The sequence below is a fragment of the Schistocerca nitens genome, chromosome 3, assembly GCF_023898315.1.
Source record: "Schistocerca nitens isolate TAMUIC-IGC-003100 chromosome 3, iqSchNite1.1, whole genome shotgun sequence".
NCBI lineage: Eukaryota > Metazoa > Arthropoda > Insecta > Orthoptera > Acrididae > Schistocerca > Schistocerca nitens.
The window spans coordinates 744923004-744941428 of record NC_064616.1 but is presented as its reverse complement, the minus strand read 5'-3'; the positions used below and the strand labels follow the sequence as shown (position 1 = coordinate 744941428).

At 39.0% G+C, this 18425-nt stretch overlaps 1 protein-coding gene across 3 annotated transcripts in view; it reads left to right on the top strand.

Annotated features, from left to right (window-relative positions):
* Nucleotides 1-18425, top strand: part of LOC126248723 (succinate--CoA ligase [GDP-forming] subunit beta, mitochondrial) — a 93709-nt gene that overhangs the window by 41404 nt on the left and 33880 nt on the right. For all 3 annotated transcript variants that reach the window (XM_049950030.1, XM_049950033.1, XM_049950031.1), the window contains exons 4-5: nucleotides 2843-2942; nucleotides 15105-15257. In XM_049950030.1, the coding sequence (XP_049805987.1) occupies nucleotides 2843-2942; nucleotides 15105-15257 (253 nt within the window). The remainder of the gene's footprint in view (nucleotides 1-2842; nucleotides 2943-15104; nucleotides 15258-18425) is intronic.

Here is an 18425-nt window from a genome sequence, read left to right as displayed (position 1 = left end):
GGAGCCACCACCACTTGCATAGTGCCTTGTTGACAGCTAGGATCCATGGCCTCATGAAGTCTATGCCACACACGAACCCTACCATCAGCTATTACCAGTTGAAATAGAGGGGTCATCTGATCAGGCCATGGTTTTCCAGTCATCTGGGTCCTGTTAGCAAAGGCACTTGCTTCAGTCGTCTGCTGCCATAGCCCATTAATGCCAAATTTTGTCACACTGTCCTAATGGATATGTTTGTTGTACACCCACATTGATTTCTGCAGTTATTTTACGCAATGTTGCTTGTCTGTTAACACTGACAACTCTACACAAATGCCGCTGCTCTCAGTCATTAAGTGAAGGCCATCAGCCACGGTGCTGTCCGTGATGAGAGCAAATGCCTGAAATTTGGTACTCTTTGGCACACTCTTGACATTCTGGATCTCAGAGTATTAAATTCCCTAATGACTTCCGAATTGGAATGTCCCATGTGTCTAGCTGCAACTACCATTCCACATTCAAAGCCTGTTAACTCCCATCATGCAGCCATAATCATGTTGGAAAACAATTCACATGAATCACCTGAGTACAAATGACAGCTCCGCCCAAATCGCCACCCTTTTACATCTTGTGTATGCAATACTACCCCCATCTAGATATGTGCATATCACTATACCGTGACTTTTGTCACCTCATTGTAGATGCTTATGAAGCAATGTGTCCTATGTCAGAAGCTTTGTCTGTTTTGAATAATAGAAGAGAAATAATAAATGTTGCAAGACATATTATGTGCCTAGTTTACATGGTTTTTAAAATTCATGAGTTATCATGTATTTCTTTATTTCACTTTGATATTTGCACTAGTATTCAACACAAAGTACCACATACATTATTTTTTGTACTTTGAAACAAGATTACTGGTCTTTAACACAACTGAATCAATTAAACACGGGCTGCATTTGAGATTTTCAACTAAGGAGCACCTACAAATAATGTTCTAGAATACGAGGTGTGGCTAGAAAAAAACCGGACTAGTACTGGTGAAACAATAAAACGAATGCAATAAGGCTGAAAGTCGCGTGGCCTGTCACGTGACTCTCGCTCCGCCTACTGCTCGAGTTTCATCTGCCTCCTGCACTCAGTCTGCCCGTGGCGTCTGTTTTAAGTAGTTGACGTTTTGTCTGTGCGTCGGAAAATGTTGAGTGTACAGAAAGAACAGCGTGTTAACATCAAATTTTGTTTCAAACTAGGAAAATCTGCAAGTGAAACGTTTGTAATGTTACAACAAGTGTACGGCGATGATTGTTTATCGCGAACACATGTGTTTGAGTGGTTTAAACGATTTAAAGATGGCCACGAAGACACCAGTGATGACACTCACACTGGCAGACCATTGTCAGCAAAAACTGATGCAAACATTGAAAAAATCAGTAAACTTGTTCGACAAGATCGCCGTTTAACAATCAGAGCAGTGTCTGAGTTAACAGGAGTTGACAAGGAAAGTGTTAGGCAGATTCTTCATGAAAGTTTCAACATGAACAAAGTGTGTTCAAAAATGGTTCCAAAGTGTCTCACAATTGAACAGAAGGAACGCCGAAGAATGATTTGTTCTGACATCCTGGAAAACATTGAAAGTGATCCCACCTTCTTACAAAATGTTATTACTTGCTATGAATCGTGGTTTTTTACTTACGATCCCGAAACTAAACGCCAATCGATGCATTGGAAAACTCCTGGTTCTCCACGACAAAAAAAAGCACGAATGTCAAAATCGAAATTCAAGGCAATTATGATTGTTTTTTTTGACATCAAAGGGATTGTGCACATTGATTGGCTACCAGAGGGACAAACAGTGAATCAGCATTACTACATTAGCGTCCTGGCTACCCTACGTGAGCGAGTACGGAGAAAACGGAACGATTTGTGGAGAAAAAAGTCATGGATCCTTCACCAAGACAATGCCCCAGCTCACAGTGCGTTGTCAGTGGAGACGTTTTTGGCAAAACACAACATTCCCATCTTAGATCATCCACCCTACTCACCTGATTTGGCCCCCTGTGACTTTTTTCTTTTCCCTAAAGTCAAGTCAGCTTTGAAAGGAACTAGATTTGAGACTGTTGAAGCAGTAAAAGAAAAAGCGACGGAAGTAATGTATGGACTTACCGAAAATGATCTGCAGCATTGCTATGAACAGTGGAAAATTCGTATGGAGCGGTGTAGAGACCGAGGAGGAGAGTACATTGAAGGAGATAACATGAAATTGTAAATAATTGTAAATAAATGTTTTTTCCAGCATCAGTCCGGTTTTTTTTCTAGCCGCACCTCGTAGTATCACTACATGATACATCAAATGATGCACTGTAATCCAATTAATCTCTGATCACATCATGAAATGGTGGTAAAATGCTGACCCTTTTTCAGTGCATAGTAACAAGTGGATGCATTATTTGAAAGAAGATTTTAAGTGTACCTTAAAATTAAATATTTTGAAATAAGCATACATTTTGCTACCAGGAATGTCTAAGCATTGAATATCCATATATTGTTCCAGTAGGGCCTGGATCGTTATCATAATCAAAGAATCATACTCAAAGAAACCATACAGTTAATACGTGTTACATTAACAATTTACGTAAATGAGTCAATAAATAGATTCATCTATCTTACCTACAAATAAAATTAAGATAGTGGATCCAGTAAGCAAAAACTATCAATATGTGTATAGGCTACAAGTAGCTTTACAGTATCACAGAATGAATTAGGTTGTGCAAAAAAATGCATTGAAAATTTTCAAAATGCATTACAGATAGCTTTTTGATTTTGTTATATTTATATTGAGGAAAAAATACCATTTTAATTTCAGAAGTTCCTGAGTATGTCATAAAAGCACAAGTGCTAGCAGGTGGTCGAGGGCTTGGTCATTTTGATAATGGATTTAAAAGCGGTGTTCACATAACAAAGAAGTAAGTATCTGTATGTGTTGTTAGTATTTCTTGTGGAATATTGGGTTGATAAAAGCTCAAGTACAATGTGTGGTATGTTGTTATTGTGGTCTTCGGTCCTGAGACTGGTTTGATGCAGCTCTCCATGCTACTCTATCCTGTGCAAACTTCATCATCTCCCAGTACCTACTACAACCTACATCCTTTTGACTCTGCTTAGTGTATTCATCTCTTGGTCTCCCTCTGCGATTTTTACCCTCCACGCTGCCCACCAATACTAAATTGGTGATCCCTTGATGCCTCAGAACATGTCCTACCAACCGATCCCTTCTTCTAGTCAAGTTGTGCCACAAACTTCTCCCCAATTCTATTCAATACCTCCTCATTAGTTATGTGATCTACCCATCTAATCTTCAGCATTCTTCTGTAGTACCACATTTCGAAAGCTTCTATTCTCTTCTTGTCCAAACTATTTATCATCCATGTTTCACTTGTGTGTGGTATATTAGTGCTTTTTTTATTCGTAACTTTCTGTAGTATAGTATTTTTGTTTTTGTGGAAGTAGCACGTCATAAGGTATGAGGAAGTAGGATGTTGATTTATTAAGAAATATTTAAAACTCAAATGGGCAGAAACCACCAATATTGGCTATAAAATCTTTAATCTGACAGTTTCATACTACCAACTTTTTGATATTCCTATGCGCTAGCCTCTGCACTTGCAGATAATTTTCACTCTGTTGATGTTATTACAATACTCTTTACCCATGCAGCCATTGTGTATGTGACCTCAAGTTGCAATTTCACTTTCAGAACGGCTGTGTGTGCTTAGGAACAGTATTACAAAACTACTGTATTAATGATGCCATTAAGAAAATATAAAAAATTACATCCTGTTGTGGTGGTCTTTCCATAATTCTCATGTTCAGAATATATCAATAGATATGGCATCAAGAATGAATGAATTACTTTAATTGATAAATAATTGGATAAACTGTAAATTTTCCTAGATAAGAAACACAGAGCTAATTGAAAACATTGGGAATTGTCTGATAGAAAACAAATGTGGTATAATAAAGACGAAACACTGTATGTCTTAAAGAGTCTACCCCCATGTATAACAAAGACAGAAGTGAAGAAGCCATAGATAATATGAGAAATACTATGGCTTATTGAGGAATAAAAGAAAGGAATGACATCATTCATATTGTTTCCTATGGCCATCAGTCTATCTTGAAATATTTGAAATGGCACATCTGTTCATCGCTGTTGATTTCTGTGCATGCAATAAAGATTGTGCACCATCCATTGAAGTTTCCATGCCTATGCATGTGGTAGTCATAAAATTTTTTTGGTAAATTCTTTTTCTTGGTATAGATTTTAACATAATGTAATTTCATTTAGACCAGTGATGTACGAGGGCTATCCACAAAGTACATTACGTTTTGGAATGAAAAATAAATAAAGTATTGGAAATTTTTTTTATTATATACAGATGAAAGCCACACTTAAATACTACTTTTCTACATAGTTGCCATTTAAATTAAGGCACTTATCGTAGCGATGGATGAGCTTGGAAATTCCTTCGTAGTAAAATTCGGCCACCTGCGCCTTCAACCACGTGGTTACCTCTTCTTTTGGGACAGAAAAGGTGTGATTTTTGTGGATTTCCTGGAAAGAGGCACTACAATAAACTCTCAAAGGTATTGCCAAACTCTGCACAACCTCAGAAGAGCAATACAAAACAAGCGCAGGGGAAAGTTGGGCTCAAAGATCCTGCTGATTCACGACAACGCCTGGGCCCACACGGCAAATGCCACTCGTGAAGTTCTCGAATCTTTTAAGTGGGAGTTGTTTCCTCATCCGCCGTACAGTCCCGACCTGGCACCGAGCGACTTCCACTTATTCCCAGCAATGAAGAAGTGGTTGGCTATGCAGCATTTTGATGACGACGCACAGCTTCAAGAAGAGGTAACCACGTGGTTGAAGGCGCAGGCGGCCGAATTTTACGATGAAGGAATTTCCAAGCTCGTCCATCGCTACGATAAGTGCCTTAATTTAAATGGCAACTATGTAGAAAAGTAGTATTTAAGTGTGGCTTTCATCTGTATATAATAAAAAAAATTCCCAATACTTTATTTATTTTTCATTCCAAAACGTAATGTACTTTGTGGATAGCCCTCGTATTTCACCACATGCTATTTTAGACTAGAGATTCTTGTTTTTTTTGTCTTCATTTCCTTTTGCTCTTTTGCAGTGCATCTAGGGCTTTAATGAAGCTTCACCAGCGCACTTGATTTTGGGCAACAATCTTCAACTGAAAATGTTTTCCTCTCCTCCTTGATTTCTTCCTGCCCTGTCTTCTGACCTTTGGTCTTCCTTGTTTCCATTTACCCTGTAAGTTGCAGCAAAGAGCTTTTGTCTTTACAGCATCCTGGCTTTTTTTGAAAGACATGTCCAACGCAGTTCCACTTCCTTCTCAGGGTTTGGATGGTGACTAGTTCTTCTCTAGTAGTAGCTCCGTCTTTAGGCCACAAGTGGCCCTTCCGGGACCGTCCGGCCGCCGTGTCATCTTCCGAGGAGGATGCGGATAAGGAGGGGCGTGTGGTCAGCACACCGCACTCCCGACCGTTAGGACGGTATTCTTTGACCGAAGCCGCTACTAATCGGTCGCGTAGCTCCTCAATTGGCATCACGAGGCTGAGTGCACCCCGAAAAATGGCAACAGCACGTGGCGGCGGGATGGTGACCCATCCAAGCGCCGGCCACGCCCGACAGCGCTTAACTTCGGTGATCTCACGGGAACCGGTGTAGCCACTGCGGCAAGGCCGTTGCCAGTTCTTCTCTAGCTCTGTTCTAAAGGTCTTCATTGGAGATCACATTTGCCCAAGAGAGAGATTTTAAACCTTTGACTGCTGGAGGCGCTGACTGCTGGAGACGCTGACTGCTGGAGGCGCACTGTCTTCTTGGCGCACTGAACTGCCACAGCCTGCGGTGTAATCCGGCTCCCTGTGCTAAGTGCTTGTCTCATGGAGCCGCCATGGGGAGCAGAGCAGCCCATGTAGTCTGACCCACCCTGTGCTGAAAACTTCTGGACTGCTTATGACTTGCACAGAGCCAGCATGAATTTTTGATGACTTTGAGCTGTAATATCTCGGGCAATAGCTTTTGTAAAAAAATCAACTTTATGCATTATCTTAAGAATAATAATGAAAAGAATTTTATGAGCCATTTTGAGCCAGAAAATTGTAGGTAAAATTGGCCAAAAAAATAGGCACCTGAAAAAATTTTGAATTTGGATTTTTGCATCTCCTGGACTAATGCTATGATGATGAACGTGAAACTTGGCATGTATTAACCTAACAACACAAGGTTCTCAAATATAAAGTTTCATTTGCGTAGCACTTTCCAGTACTGAATGAATTAAGTGCAAATTTGAAGATTTTGTAAAAATGTCAAAAATGTGATATTTTCATTCTGATTTTGCTGAAAAACCATGTTCTATAAAACATTCCAAGCTGTATAATTGGAATGAAAGTTGGGCGTGAAAATCATGCCCGAAAACAATGTAAACTTCCAACTCACATATCTAATAGAGTGAATGCATGATAGAAATGAAATTTAGACAAAGATATGGCATAAAAATTTTTATTCCTCTGCTATTTTCCAATAATCTACAAATTAGTCAAAAAGATGTTGATTCTTATGAAAAGATAAAAGCAGGGTATATTCGAAACTTCTTTTACAAATACCGGTTTCTATTAATGCTTCAGAGCCAGCCTCATTCGAATAACCAATTTTAAGCCTCCCACCATCCCCAGAAGAATGAGTTTAATTTCTAATAGTGGCTAACAACAGAGGCAAAGTATCAAAAAAAATCACACTGAGAACAGAGTTTTAACTTTGGCATGTTATTTCTCGTTGATCAAAGGCGTTTGAAATCAGTTATGGAAAACTGGTTTTGTACAAGTGTACCGAATGTGCTCTGTATTTGTAGTACTAAGGATAAAGGAATATAACGATCTATGCTACATGTTAATAATTTAAATGTATCATATGTAGATTAATATATGGGTTTTGTTATTGGCACACAATGTACTAGGTGTATTTACATTTGCCACAGTACAGATATTGCGCCCTCTCAATCACCAAGTCCTTTCATATGCTAGCAAACTGCTACATATGAAGAAGTCAGGCATTGTTTGAATAATTTTACGTCTGTTACATCTATTTCCCATATTTCTTTTTGATCTGGACACTGGACTGGCACTGGCGAAGTTAAAAATAGACTTTTTTTTAGTAATTCATTCAGAAGTGTCAACAAATTTTCTCAGGGTTAGTTCCCAATGATTAGTAATGCTTCTTTGTATGATAAGTCTCAAAGCAGGGTACAGCACATAATGGAATATTGCAGGTTTTGCATTAGAATCTAGTTTCCCGGCGCAGATTCTGTTTCATGCAAACCACACATTTGCGCATTAGCATACTTTTCTGAAAATGTTCACTCATAATAACAGCCGGAAAATGTCTCCCTTTGAATCGCAGAGGATTCTCGTCATCATAGCGCCTTCCTCTGTGAGCTTTTTTCCATTCTGTAGCATATTTTTCTACAAACTCCTGTACAAGAGAAAGGTTAAACTCCGTAAGCGCTATTTTCCACCCTGTTACCGACCGGTGGAGAGCATGAGGATTTAGAATATACAGATCCAGAATGTGAAAAAAGTATTTCTTGTACCATTTCACAGTCTTACACACTGATCCCACAGAGATCAGTAACATGTCACAACGGTCAACTGCACCCATACTCGAATTGTAATCTCCAATACATTGTGGTTTCTATATTTTTTCGCCAGTATTTCTGTCAGTCTTTTTTGTTTCAACCATTTGTGTTGTGTGACTTGTGGTGAACATGCACACCTCTCTCTTATCGTACCACTTGATAGCAAGGATCTTGTCAGTGGACTTAAACTCAGTTTCTCCTCATTTTAATTTCTTCCACAGTTTTGGAATGTTGCGCCTATTCTTACAAACAGTGCCACATGCGGCTGTTCCATGGTTGTGAAGCCAGAGGAACAGGTCCAGGCTGGAGCACCAATTATCGACACACAGAATATGACCCTGTTCTAGATAGTCCCACAAGAGTTGCCACTATGTCGCCACTTTTTCCTAAATTGTGGAACTCAATTTCTGTTGTTGCACCTATGTATACAATAAAATCCAAAATATACCTACTCTGACAGTCACACAGTACAAATGTCTTTATTCTGAATCTACTTTGTTTGGTTGGAATAAATTGCTTAAAAGATAATTGTCCTTTGAACGGTAAGATACTTTCATCTATACAAAGCTTGTGATGTGGACAAAATTAATTACAAAACCTCTTACGAACTTTGTCAACAGTCATCCTAATTTTAAGTACACTGTCACTTCCAGTACTCTCAGAGTTATCACTGAAGTGTAGCATTCTTGGAAGTAGACAAAAACAGTCTCAGGACCATTTCACTGTAAACTGGTGTTTTCAAAAGTGTATCGCTGGACCAATAATCACTTAATTTTAACTTCTTAACTTGCAAGATTAGAAGGCACATAGCAACAAAACAATACATTTCCTAAAATGCAATGTCTTTCCACTTTGAGAGTTGAAAAATCACAGATTCTGTAGTACTTTCTCTGGTGTAAATGGAAAAACTATTTGTTTCGTCTGCAATAAATTGCAACAGTTCTTCAGACATAAATATCAGAAAAAATGAAAGAATGCTTGGATCACCATTTGTGTCCTGAAGTCAAGTCATCAAAGTAATGGCTTAACGGTTGGAAATTGGTTTCTTTCCAGTCAAACTTGTCACTTATGTGCGCTCTTTTCCGAACCGTTTCACTGTCACTTTCTGATTACTTGAATTCAAACAAACTGCTGACTGTAATGCTTGCTCTCCCCCTGATGTAAAGGGCTGAGGACTACAGCTTCAAGTTTCTGTTGAAGATTCACCACTGCTAGCAACATCAGATAATTCCACTCACTGTCGCTCCTAGTGAGCATATCCAGGATCTCTTTATCAGTACAACCAGGGCGACATGACATTTCTTCCATAGAAAACAACAAAACTGTCAAACACAGGAAGCAAAGTAAAATTCTGCAAAGATGGAACACAGCAACAAACATATAGGCACTCTCGAACTATACAGTCAGACCACTGAACAGCTACTGAAAGAGCAGGGCAGGTAGACAGCTCTGTGTGTTTACACGTCTGCCGTGCTCAGGTAGGTGTTACTCAGTGCGCCTAAATTTGTCCCTAGCGGTGAAAAGGCCAGTGGCATGGTATGCATCAACACATCCTTACTGCGGTAGGGAAAACCCAAGGGCTGCGCTTAAACACATCGGGCGCACCAGGGGTACGGTGATGCATGATGAATTAACACGCCTCCAGCAGTCGAAGTGTTAAGACTTTCCTAAAACATCTACTGTGGGAGACTTGCAAACTATTGGTGACTGTAGAGGTAATCTTCCAAATTTCGCATTCGTGTAGCAGCTGTGCTTTCACATTTGTTCTGAATATTCATAGTTTAGTTGTCATGGAAATATCTCTTGCCCTCCATAATGGATATAGTTGTATGAAGGCCCCATTTGCCTTTTAGGTTCTTGCTCCAGCATCAGCAGCTGCTCCTCAGACTTCAGTAACTACACTCCCAAAGTGTGCGAGTTCGTTTACCATTTCAACTTCCTCATTGTTTCCAACTGTCTCATATTTATTTTTATTGAGTTTCATAATCTTCATCTTGGCAGTCTCCAATTTCGGCACGACAATCTTGGCTTCATGCTCAAGGTCCTGCAGTGTTCTTTCCATGTCAACATAGCTCTGCGAGAGGAGGCAAATGTCATCGTTAAACTCAAGATCTAACAATTGCTCATTCAATCCCCAGCATATCATTCTGTCCTTCTTCTCCACCACTTTCCTCGTAATTTCATAAAGCACCAGTAAAATGATAGTTGGAGATAAAACACATTGTTGGCAACCTCCAGACTTAACTTGGAAGGTCCTCCATAGCTTTATACTCGTGGATGAATTGGCATGTGTAGTTATTGTAAGTCTTCCTGACAACCTTCAATCTATTCTCTGTGGTAATGTACATTTTCTAAGATTTCCATGTAGGTCTTCTTTTAGTGGAGTTGAAGAAATTTTAAAAGTCAACAAAAAGAATGTGATGACAAGTAATGAATTCATTTGGTTGTCTGATGGTGACTCTGAGTGTTTATTTGATCTGAAAAGAAAGGTTACTTCTAAAATTGGTTTGCTGTTTTCTTATCTGCAGTTGAGCTTGGCCCTTAATTCTATTAAGGATTATTCACACCAACACTTTGCTTGAAATTGTAAACAAGTTAATGCCACTCCAATTATGGCAGTTGGTGGTTTCACCTTTTTTGGGCAATTTAATTAAAATTCCTTCTCTCTACTCCTGTGGCATGCCTTTCAAATTCCGCATCGTTGTCAAAAGATGGTGAAGAAGATTAGTGGCTGTGTCTGGCTCAGTGGTCAGGAGTTCTGGTCTTGTGTTATCAATCAACTGGGCTTTTCCATTTATTTGCTGCTTGATTGCTGCCTTGATCTCTTCCTTTGAAGGCAGCTCCAATTTAATGATATTTTCTAATATTTCAGGATCATCTTCAGCTTTTGGTGCTGTTTGTTGTTAGGCTCTCCCTCATTGTCTCTATTCAGCACCTCCATAAAGTGCTCATGCCATCTTGGATGTTGTGCATCATCATTGGTGAGGAGATGTCCTTGTTTGCTCCTTACAGGATGACTTCAGGAAACTTTCTTTTTGGCGAGAATCTTCACAATTTCATGAGTAAACTGTCGAAGTATTCATAATAAAGTTCCCAAATTTACTGCCCTCCAGGAAAGTTCTCACACTGTAATTATTCTTGGGGCTGAGAGCTGGCTGAAACCCAAAGTGGAAAGCTCTGAGATATTTAGCAAGTCGTGGAACATATATTGGAAATAGAGATTAGAGGCCATAGGAGGGGGAGTTTTCATTGCAGTTGACAAAAATATTCTCTCTACTGAGGTCGAAGTTGAATGTGGTACTGAAGTTGTCTGGTCACATATAACAGGTGTAGGTGAAACTAAGTTAATTGCTGGATGTTTTTACCGGCCACCTGATTCCACTATGGCAGTCCTAAAGTCATTCAAAGGTAGTGTATGGTTAAGAGTGCATAAATACTCAGATCATACAATACTATTTGGAAGCGACTTTAACCCGCTGAACCGAGCGAGGTGGTGCAGTGGTTAGCACACTGGACTCGCATTTGGGAGGACGACGGTTCAATCCCGTCTCCGGCCATCCTGATTTAGGTTTTCCGTGATTTCCCTAAATCGTTTCAGGCAAATGCCAGGATGGTTCCTTTGAAAGGGCATGGCCGATTTCCTTCCCAATCCTTCCCTAACCCGAGCTTGCGCTCCGTCTCTAATGACCTCGTTGTCAACGAGCCGTTAAACACTAACCACCACCACCATTAACCCGCTGAGTACAGACTGGGATGTATATGGATTAATTGTGGGGGGTACAGACAAACAGTCAGTCATGCGAAATACTTTGGAACACATTTTCTGAAAATTGTCTTGAGTAGCTAGCTCGGCAGCCCACACGCAATGGAAATATCTCAGACCTTGTAGCTACAAATAGACTTGTCGTTACAGCAACTATGAAGATAAAAATTAATAAATCAGTCAATAAGGCTAGCACAGTGTTTCTGTTAGATAGACCAGATAAGTAGTTATTAACATATTAGTACCAGTAAGATGGATGTAGAGGAATTGTGGGCAAAGTTTAAGCAGATTCTAAATTGTGGTTTGGAGAGTTATGTGCCTAATAAGTGGATGAGGGATGGAAAAGACCCACCACAGTTTAATAACAAAATTCTTAAGATACTGAGGAAGCAAAGACTAGGTTCAAAAGGGGATGCACAAATGACAAACGAAGATTAGTAGAGAAGATTAGAAGAGATCTGTGAAATCGCTAAGCGGGTCTAAGCTTCCATTCAGTCTCTTGTTGACCAATCTGGTGTGGCAGTTGAAGATAGCAAAATGAAAGCCAAAGTTTTAAATTTCACATTCAAGAAATCGTTTACACAGGAGAATCGTACAAACATACAGTCACTTGACCATCGGACAGACTCCTGTATGGACGACATAGAAATAAGCATACCTGACATGGAGAAGCAGCTTAAAGATTTGAAAACAAATAAATCACCAGTTCGATTTTACAAACAGTACCCTACAGCATTGGCCCCTTACCTAGCATGCATTTATCATGAATCTTTCACCCAGCACAAAGTCCCAAGCAACTGGAAAAAAGTGCAGGTGACTACACTAAGAAAGGTAAAAGAATGGACCCACAAAATTTACAGACCAGTATTCCTAACTTCTGTTTGTTGCAGAATCCTGGAACACAATCTCAGTTTGAATATAATAAACTTTCTTGAGCTTAAGAAGCTTATGTCCATGAATCGCCATGGTTTTGGAAAGCATTGCTCATGCAATACTCAGCTTGCCCTTTTCTCACATGATATACTGAGAACTGTGGATGAAGGTCAACAGGCAGGGTCCATATTTCTAGCTTTCCAGAAAGCATTTGACATGGTGCCCCATTGCAGGCTTTTAATGAAGGTATGAACATATGGAATAAGTTCACAGATATGTGAGTGCCTGGAAGACTTCTTCAATAATAGAACCCAGTATGTTATCCTCGACAGTGAGTATTCATCAGAGACAAGCATATCGTCAGGTGTGCCCTGGGCAGGGTGGGCAGCAGTCAGTGGTTGTTTGCTGATGATGCCGTGGTGTATGGTAAGGTGTCGAAGTTGAATGACTGTAGGAAGATACAAGACAACTTAGACAAAATTTCCAATTGGTGTGATAAATGGCAGCTAGCCCTAAATGTGGAAAAATGCAACTTAATGTGAATGAGTAGGAAGAACAAACCTGTAATGTTCAGATACAGTATTACTAATGTCCAGCTTGATACAGTCAAGTCATTTAAATATCTGGGTGTAACACTGCAAAGCGATATGAGATGGAACGAGCATGTGAAAACTGTGGAAGGGAAGGCAAATAGTCGGCTTTGGTTTATTGGGAGAATTTTAGGAAAGAGAGGTTAACCTGTAAAGGAGGCCACATTTAGGATGCTGGTGCGACCTATTCTTGAGTACTCTTAAAGTGTTTGGGATCCATACTAGGTCGGATTGAAGGAAGACATCAAAGCAATTCAGCGGAGGGCTGCTAGATTTGTTACCGATAGGTTCAAACAAAACGTAAGTGTTACAGAGAGGCTTTGGGGAATCGCTGGAGGGAAGGCGGCATTCCTTTCAGGAAACACTACTGAGAAAATTTAGAGAACCGGCATTTGAAGCTGACTGCCAAATGATTCTGCTGCTGCCAACATACATTGCGTTAAGGACCACGAAGATAAGATATGAGAAATTAGGGCTCATACAGAGGTGTACAGACAGTCGTTTTTCCCTCGCTCTATTTGCGAAGGGAAGAGAAGGGGAAATGACAGGAAGTGGTACAGAGTACCCTCTGCCATGCACCTTATAGTGGTTTGTGGAGTATCTATGTAAATGTAGATGTACCAACATGTGTTGCCATCTCTGCCAGTTTGAAGTCCCAGCTCCTGTGATCAACCTTAACATTCATTTTCACTTCCACACCTTGAGCTTCACATTCCTCCTGTAGTTTAATCTTTTGGAGCCGTGTCTTGCTACTGTTCAGTTTTAGTTTTACTTCTCTTTTAGTTAGATACAATTCCAAGTTGTTTCTGACATCCATTCCTTTCTTCTTGGGTTCCTGAAGCAAGCAATTTTTTGCAGCTGTGCCTCTAGCAGCTATTTTCATCTTCTCCAATTTTCCATCAGTGCCCGCTTCTTCATCTGTGCAAAGGCCCTGAAATCAGTTTCTTGATTATAGTATGAATTCTTGGCTGCTACTTTAATTTTTCAATTTCCTACATCAATGTGTGGAAACACTTTCCTTTAATGACTATCTTGATGAGAACATGTGCAACCATAAGGTGGTCGCCACTTCCTATGTTTGCTCTCCTTCGGTTTCTCAATTATATGAGGGATTTTTTTTCCACTTTCTACTAAAAGCTGTGTGGTCAGTTTGATTTGTAATGTGAAGATTTGGAGACACCTGTGATATTTTGACATTTTTCATGAGGGGAGCCACAAAAACCTCTTCATTATTAATCATGTTGCCGACTCCATGTTGTCTCATCACTTGCTCCATTCCAGGATTGTCTGCACCTATCTTTGCATTAAAATCACCTGTCATAATTAAAATAACTTTCCTGATGGTGTTTTTGACTGTTTTCTGGAGTTCTCCATACAAACTGGCATTTCCTCTCTAGCTTCTTCAGTTTTTGCATAACATTTGCACTATGGAGTTGTTTCTCACTCTTCCTTTGAATCTTGTCCTGAGAAATTTTGAAGACATGTGCTTCCCCAAGCTGCTGTTCATTCTTTTAGGAGCAATCCCACTCCCTCCACGTGTGGATCATCACTGTTTAGCTTTCGAAAATACAGATATGTATGCCCACTCAAGGTCTTCAATTCTCCAAATTCATTCCATCTCACTTCACTTACTGCCAGGATGCTGAGTCTATATATCTCTGCTGCTGCTCTATGTGGTGGCAGTTTCTCAGGTTGGTATAAGTTTTGAACTTTTCGGAACCTGATAATCATGTCCTTCTTTATGCCAAATGTTGTCATTGTTGTTTTTAGGTCCATCTAGCTGCGTCTCTTAGTTTCTTTAATGTATTGATTTTAAGCAGTTGTGGGTAGTTAACCTATATCAGCACATTGCCATGTTTGGGCTGCCACCTCTGAGCCTTGACACGTGCTCCCAGTGAAGGTGTTATAGGTGGGCAGAGAATGTCATTTCCTACAATTCCCTTTGTGTAGTTTGGTTATATCACGATGACTCGGTCGTCATTGCCATGGTAACGGGGTACACCACTGGAAGGTGAGGTTGACATTTGCATGGGAGAGGGTGTCTGAGTTGCTTCACTGTACCTTACATCCCAGAAACTTCTCATATGATGGATTAATCTATTTGTTTTAAACAGTGTGTGTTTTGTATCCTCCAGGAAACAGTTAAATTGAAGAATTAATACTCTTATTTTATTTCAGGCCAGCAGAAATTGAGGCCATTTTGGGAAATATGATTGGGCATAGACTTATCACCAAGCAGACTCCAAAGGATGGCATTCTAGTTAAGAAAGTTATGGTAGCAGAGTCTGTTACCATTAAGCGGGAGACCTATGTTTGTATACTGATGGACAGGTCTGTAGATCACAAGCACTGTACATCTTTTCTATTCAGTGTAAGAGTACCTTTAAGTAGTTTTTAACTATGTCTTTTGTTAGTTTTCATTATTTATTCATCTAAAATAAGAGAGCTGTTGTTGTGTTTGCATTAACTTGAATTATAGTAGTACCAGATTGGTTAGTATGGTCTGGTTTCCCATTTTAATTGGAGATGGATGATAAATTTCAATACATGGGTGTAAACAATAACTGTTAGCAACATACCACAGTGGTGTAAATGAAATTGAGACAAATAAATTGATATGACAATCAGTAGTTCTGCATACAGGCTGACTGAGTTGCAATGATAAGTCAAACATCAGGCAAGAAATGACTTTATTGCTTATGACACTTTTTGGAATTTGTTCACCATCAGACATCTACAGAAAATTATTTCCAGAAATATTTTATAAAACATAATAATGGCTGCCTTTATCATTCCACTTAGATTTAAAAACACCTGGCACAAATTATAACACACCTATCCAGGCGCTATTGCTGCATGTAGATATATGTATCCAGTTGTACACGCAACAAACATTCACAGGCCACTGACATAATTCTGCAGAGTGCAGACCAAGAAGACATTTTTGCCACCAGGTGGCATTACAAAAAATGTAGTGGTGCCAATGCTCAACAACTGCTATACATTTATTATACGATGTGTCTGGTTGCTGTGAACCAACTTATTTTTGCTTTATACAAATGGCAATGCCTTGACAGTGATAAAAAGTTACTAAATTTTAAGTTAAATTCAAGAGTATTACATGGTGCCACACATCATCAAAAGCTATAATCGCAACAACTGTGTGATATGACAAGTCACATAAACTTAAAATATACAATAGCAGCACAAACATATGCCACAAATTTGAGTATAGGCAGTAAGACAGGGAAAGGAGAATACAATATTTTTGTTAAAACTAGGGTAGTCCATCTGGCTGACCCAAATCGGTAAATGAAAGTACTCAATGTGCACCATTGCACTTACATCAAATAGCAAAAAAAAGTGCTAATGAACACAACCAGTTTTTTTATGAAACGTGGGACATATTTCAGTATAAGTAGTATAAACAAAAATCATTCTTGGTGGGATTACCCATCATGTCCATATAACTAAGAAATATTATTTGGTACCATAGATTATCAAACATTAAAATCGTATCATCTTGTCACACTTTACAAAAATTGTAAAGCAAAAGTATAAAATACATAATATAATTGTACAGCCTAAACTATAAAATATGAAACAGACACAGTAGAAATTAGATTGGGCGGGAGGGATAGGAATGGAGAAAAGGGGGTTAGGTAGGGGAGGTGCACTATATAAAAATTAAATGGAAGCTGGAGTTGTTCTCAGAATCAGACATTGGTGTCACACAGCCGTGCTCATAACAAAACCTGAAAAATATTGAATGTGTTTATTCAAGATTCCATGTTGGTTAGCATTAAAATGCTTATATATCTCAATTTCTTTCAAAATGTCTAAATCTAAGCCTTTTGGCTTTATGTTTAAAATCATTAGGGATTTTTCAGTCATATCTGCATGATGCTTCTGATCACTGAGATGACAACCCATAGCAGTAGTGTTGTTATTATGGTGTTCACTGAATCTGGTTAAAAAGTCATGCCCTGTCTGCCAAATGTAAACACTATCAAAGGATCCACAAGTGATTATATATACCTTCGACTCTGTAAATTTATCCTGCTTGTTGTCAACAGGTGTAAGCAAAACTGTCTTAAGTTTCTTGAGCATCTGGAAGCCAGTTTGTATATTGGCTTTTTTAAATGCATTGACAGTTGGTTCGCAGAAATTCCCTGTATAGGATATAAATGCATATTTAGGCATGTTCTCGGGAGGATCAGGAATAGATTTTGTTTTTCCTTCTATGGAATACCAGTTATTAAATAGCAATAGTATTGCACTTTCAGTGTAACCATTTTTCCAACATATTTGTGTGATTTGTATGATTTTCTAACATATGCAGAGCTTAAGACAAGTTTAGCTAACCTGTTGAACATTGACAGGAAGAACGCACACACTTAAGTGCAAGAGTCTACATTCGGCCAACAATGCCATACGATCTTTTCCATTTCTACATTAATAATTACATCCGTGATGCATGGTTTTCTGAAAACATCTAAACAAGTACCTGTAGATTGCCTAGTAGTATTCAAGTCTAAGTAGTTAAGACTTCCCTATTTGATTCCAACTCGACAATGAAGTGTGTTTTTGAATGCAGCAGACTGAAGGAGCCTGCCAAATGTGTGATTCTGTTGCTGTAAGTGCAATAAAAATATCACCTACATATCGTCGATACAAAATTATATTATTAGACATGGCCCTATTATTTGCAAAGAATTTTCTATCTAGATAATTAATGAAAATGTCAGTCAAAAACACAGAAAGACAGCAACCTTTTGCCCATGCTGCCCATTTGAAGATAAGTCTTACCATTGAAAATAAAACAGTTAAAAGTTAGTTTTTTATGCAACAAATGCAACTTTTCAGTAATTTCCTGTACTGCAAGTTTCATATACTTATGAAGATTCAATCTTACAATCTCCAAAGTCTCTTCAACTGGAACATTTATGTACAAATTGGTTATATCAAGAGACTCCATTAGTCTCTCGTGGAATCTTAGTTTCTCTTAAGAAAATTGCTGTCTCATAGCCGATTTTTATGGACCATGTTTCCTCAAAAGTGAATGCAGCTATTAGCTTAGCATAGCAAAAACTGTTAATTTTATAATTAGGACCTTGGCATCCATCAATTGGACATATTGGTGAATGACTCTTATATAGATTTGAGAGCGAAGAACTGGTAGTTTTGGATTCTTGGGGATTTGTTTGCATTTAACCTACTCAGATGCAAAAAGAATGTTGGAACCTTTTACACATTTCTTCAACTCAGTATCAAATTTAGGAAGAAGGTTCCTTTTAGCTATGTCATTAGAACAAAAGAAATCCAATGTCTTATTTACCTAATCGGTGCCCGATATAAGGACGATAGAGCTAGCTGTATCTCTCTTTGTGATAACTGTTGTGAATTGGCAGGAGCCAATTCACGGGGTTTGGAGGAAGCCGAAAGGCACGCATTTAAGCTCACGCAGGCTGGTGTGAGGTCTGGAACAGGTAAAGTAAT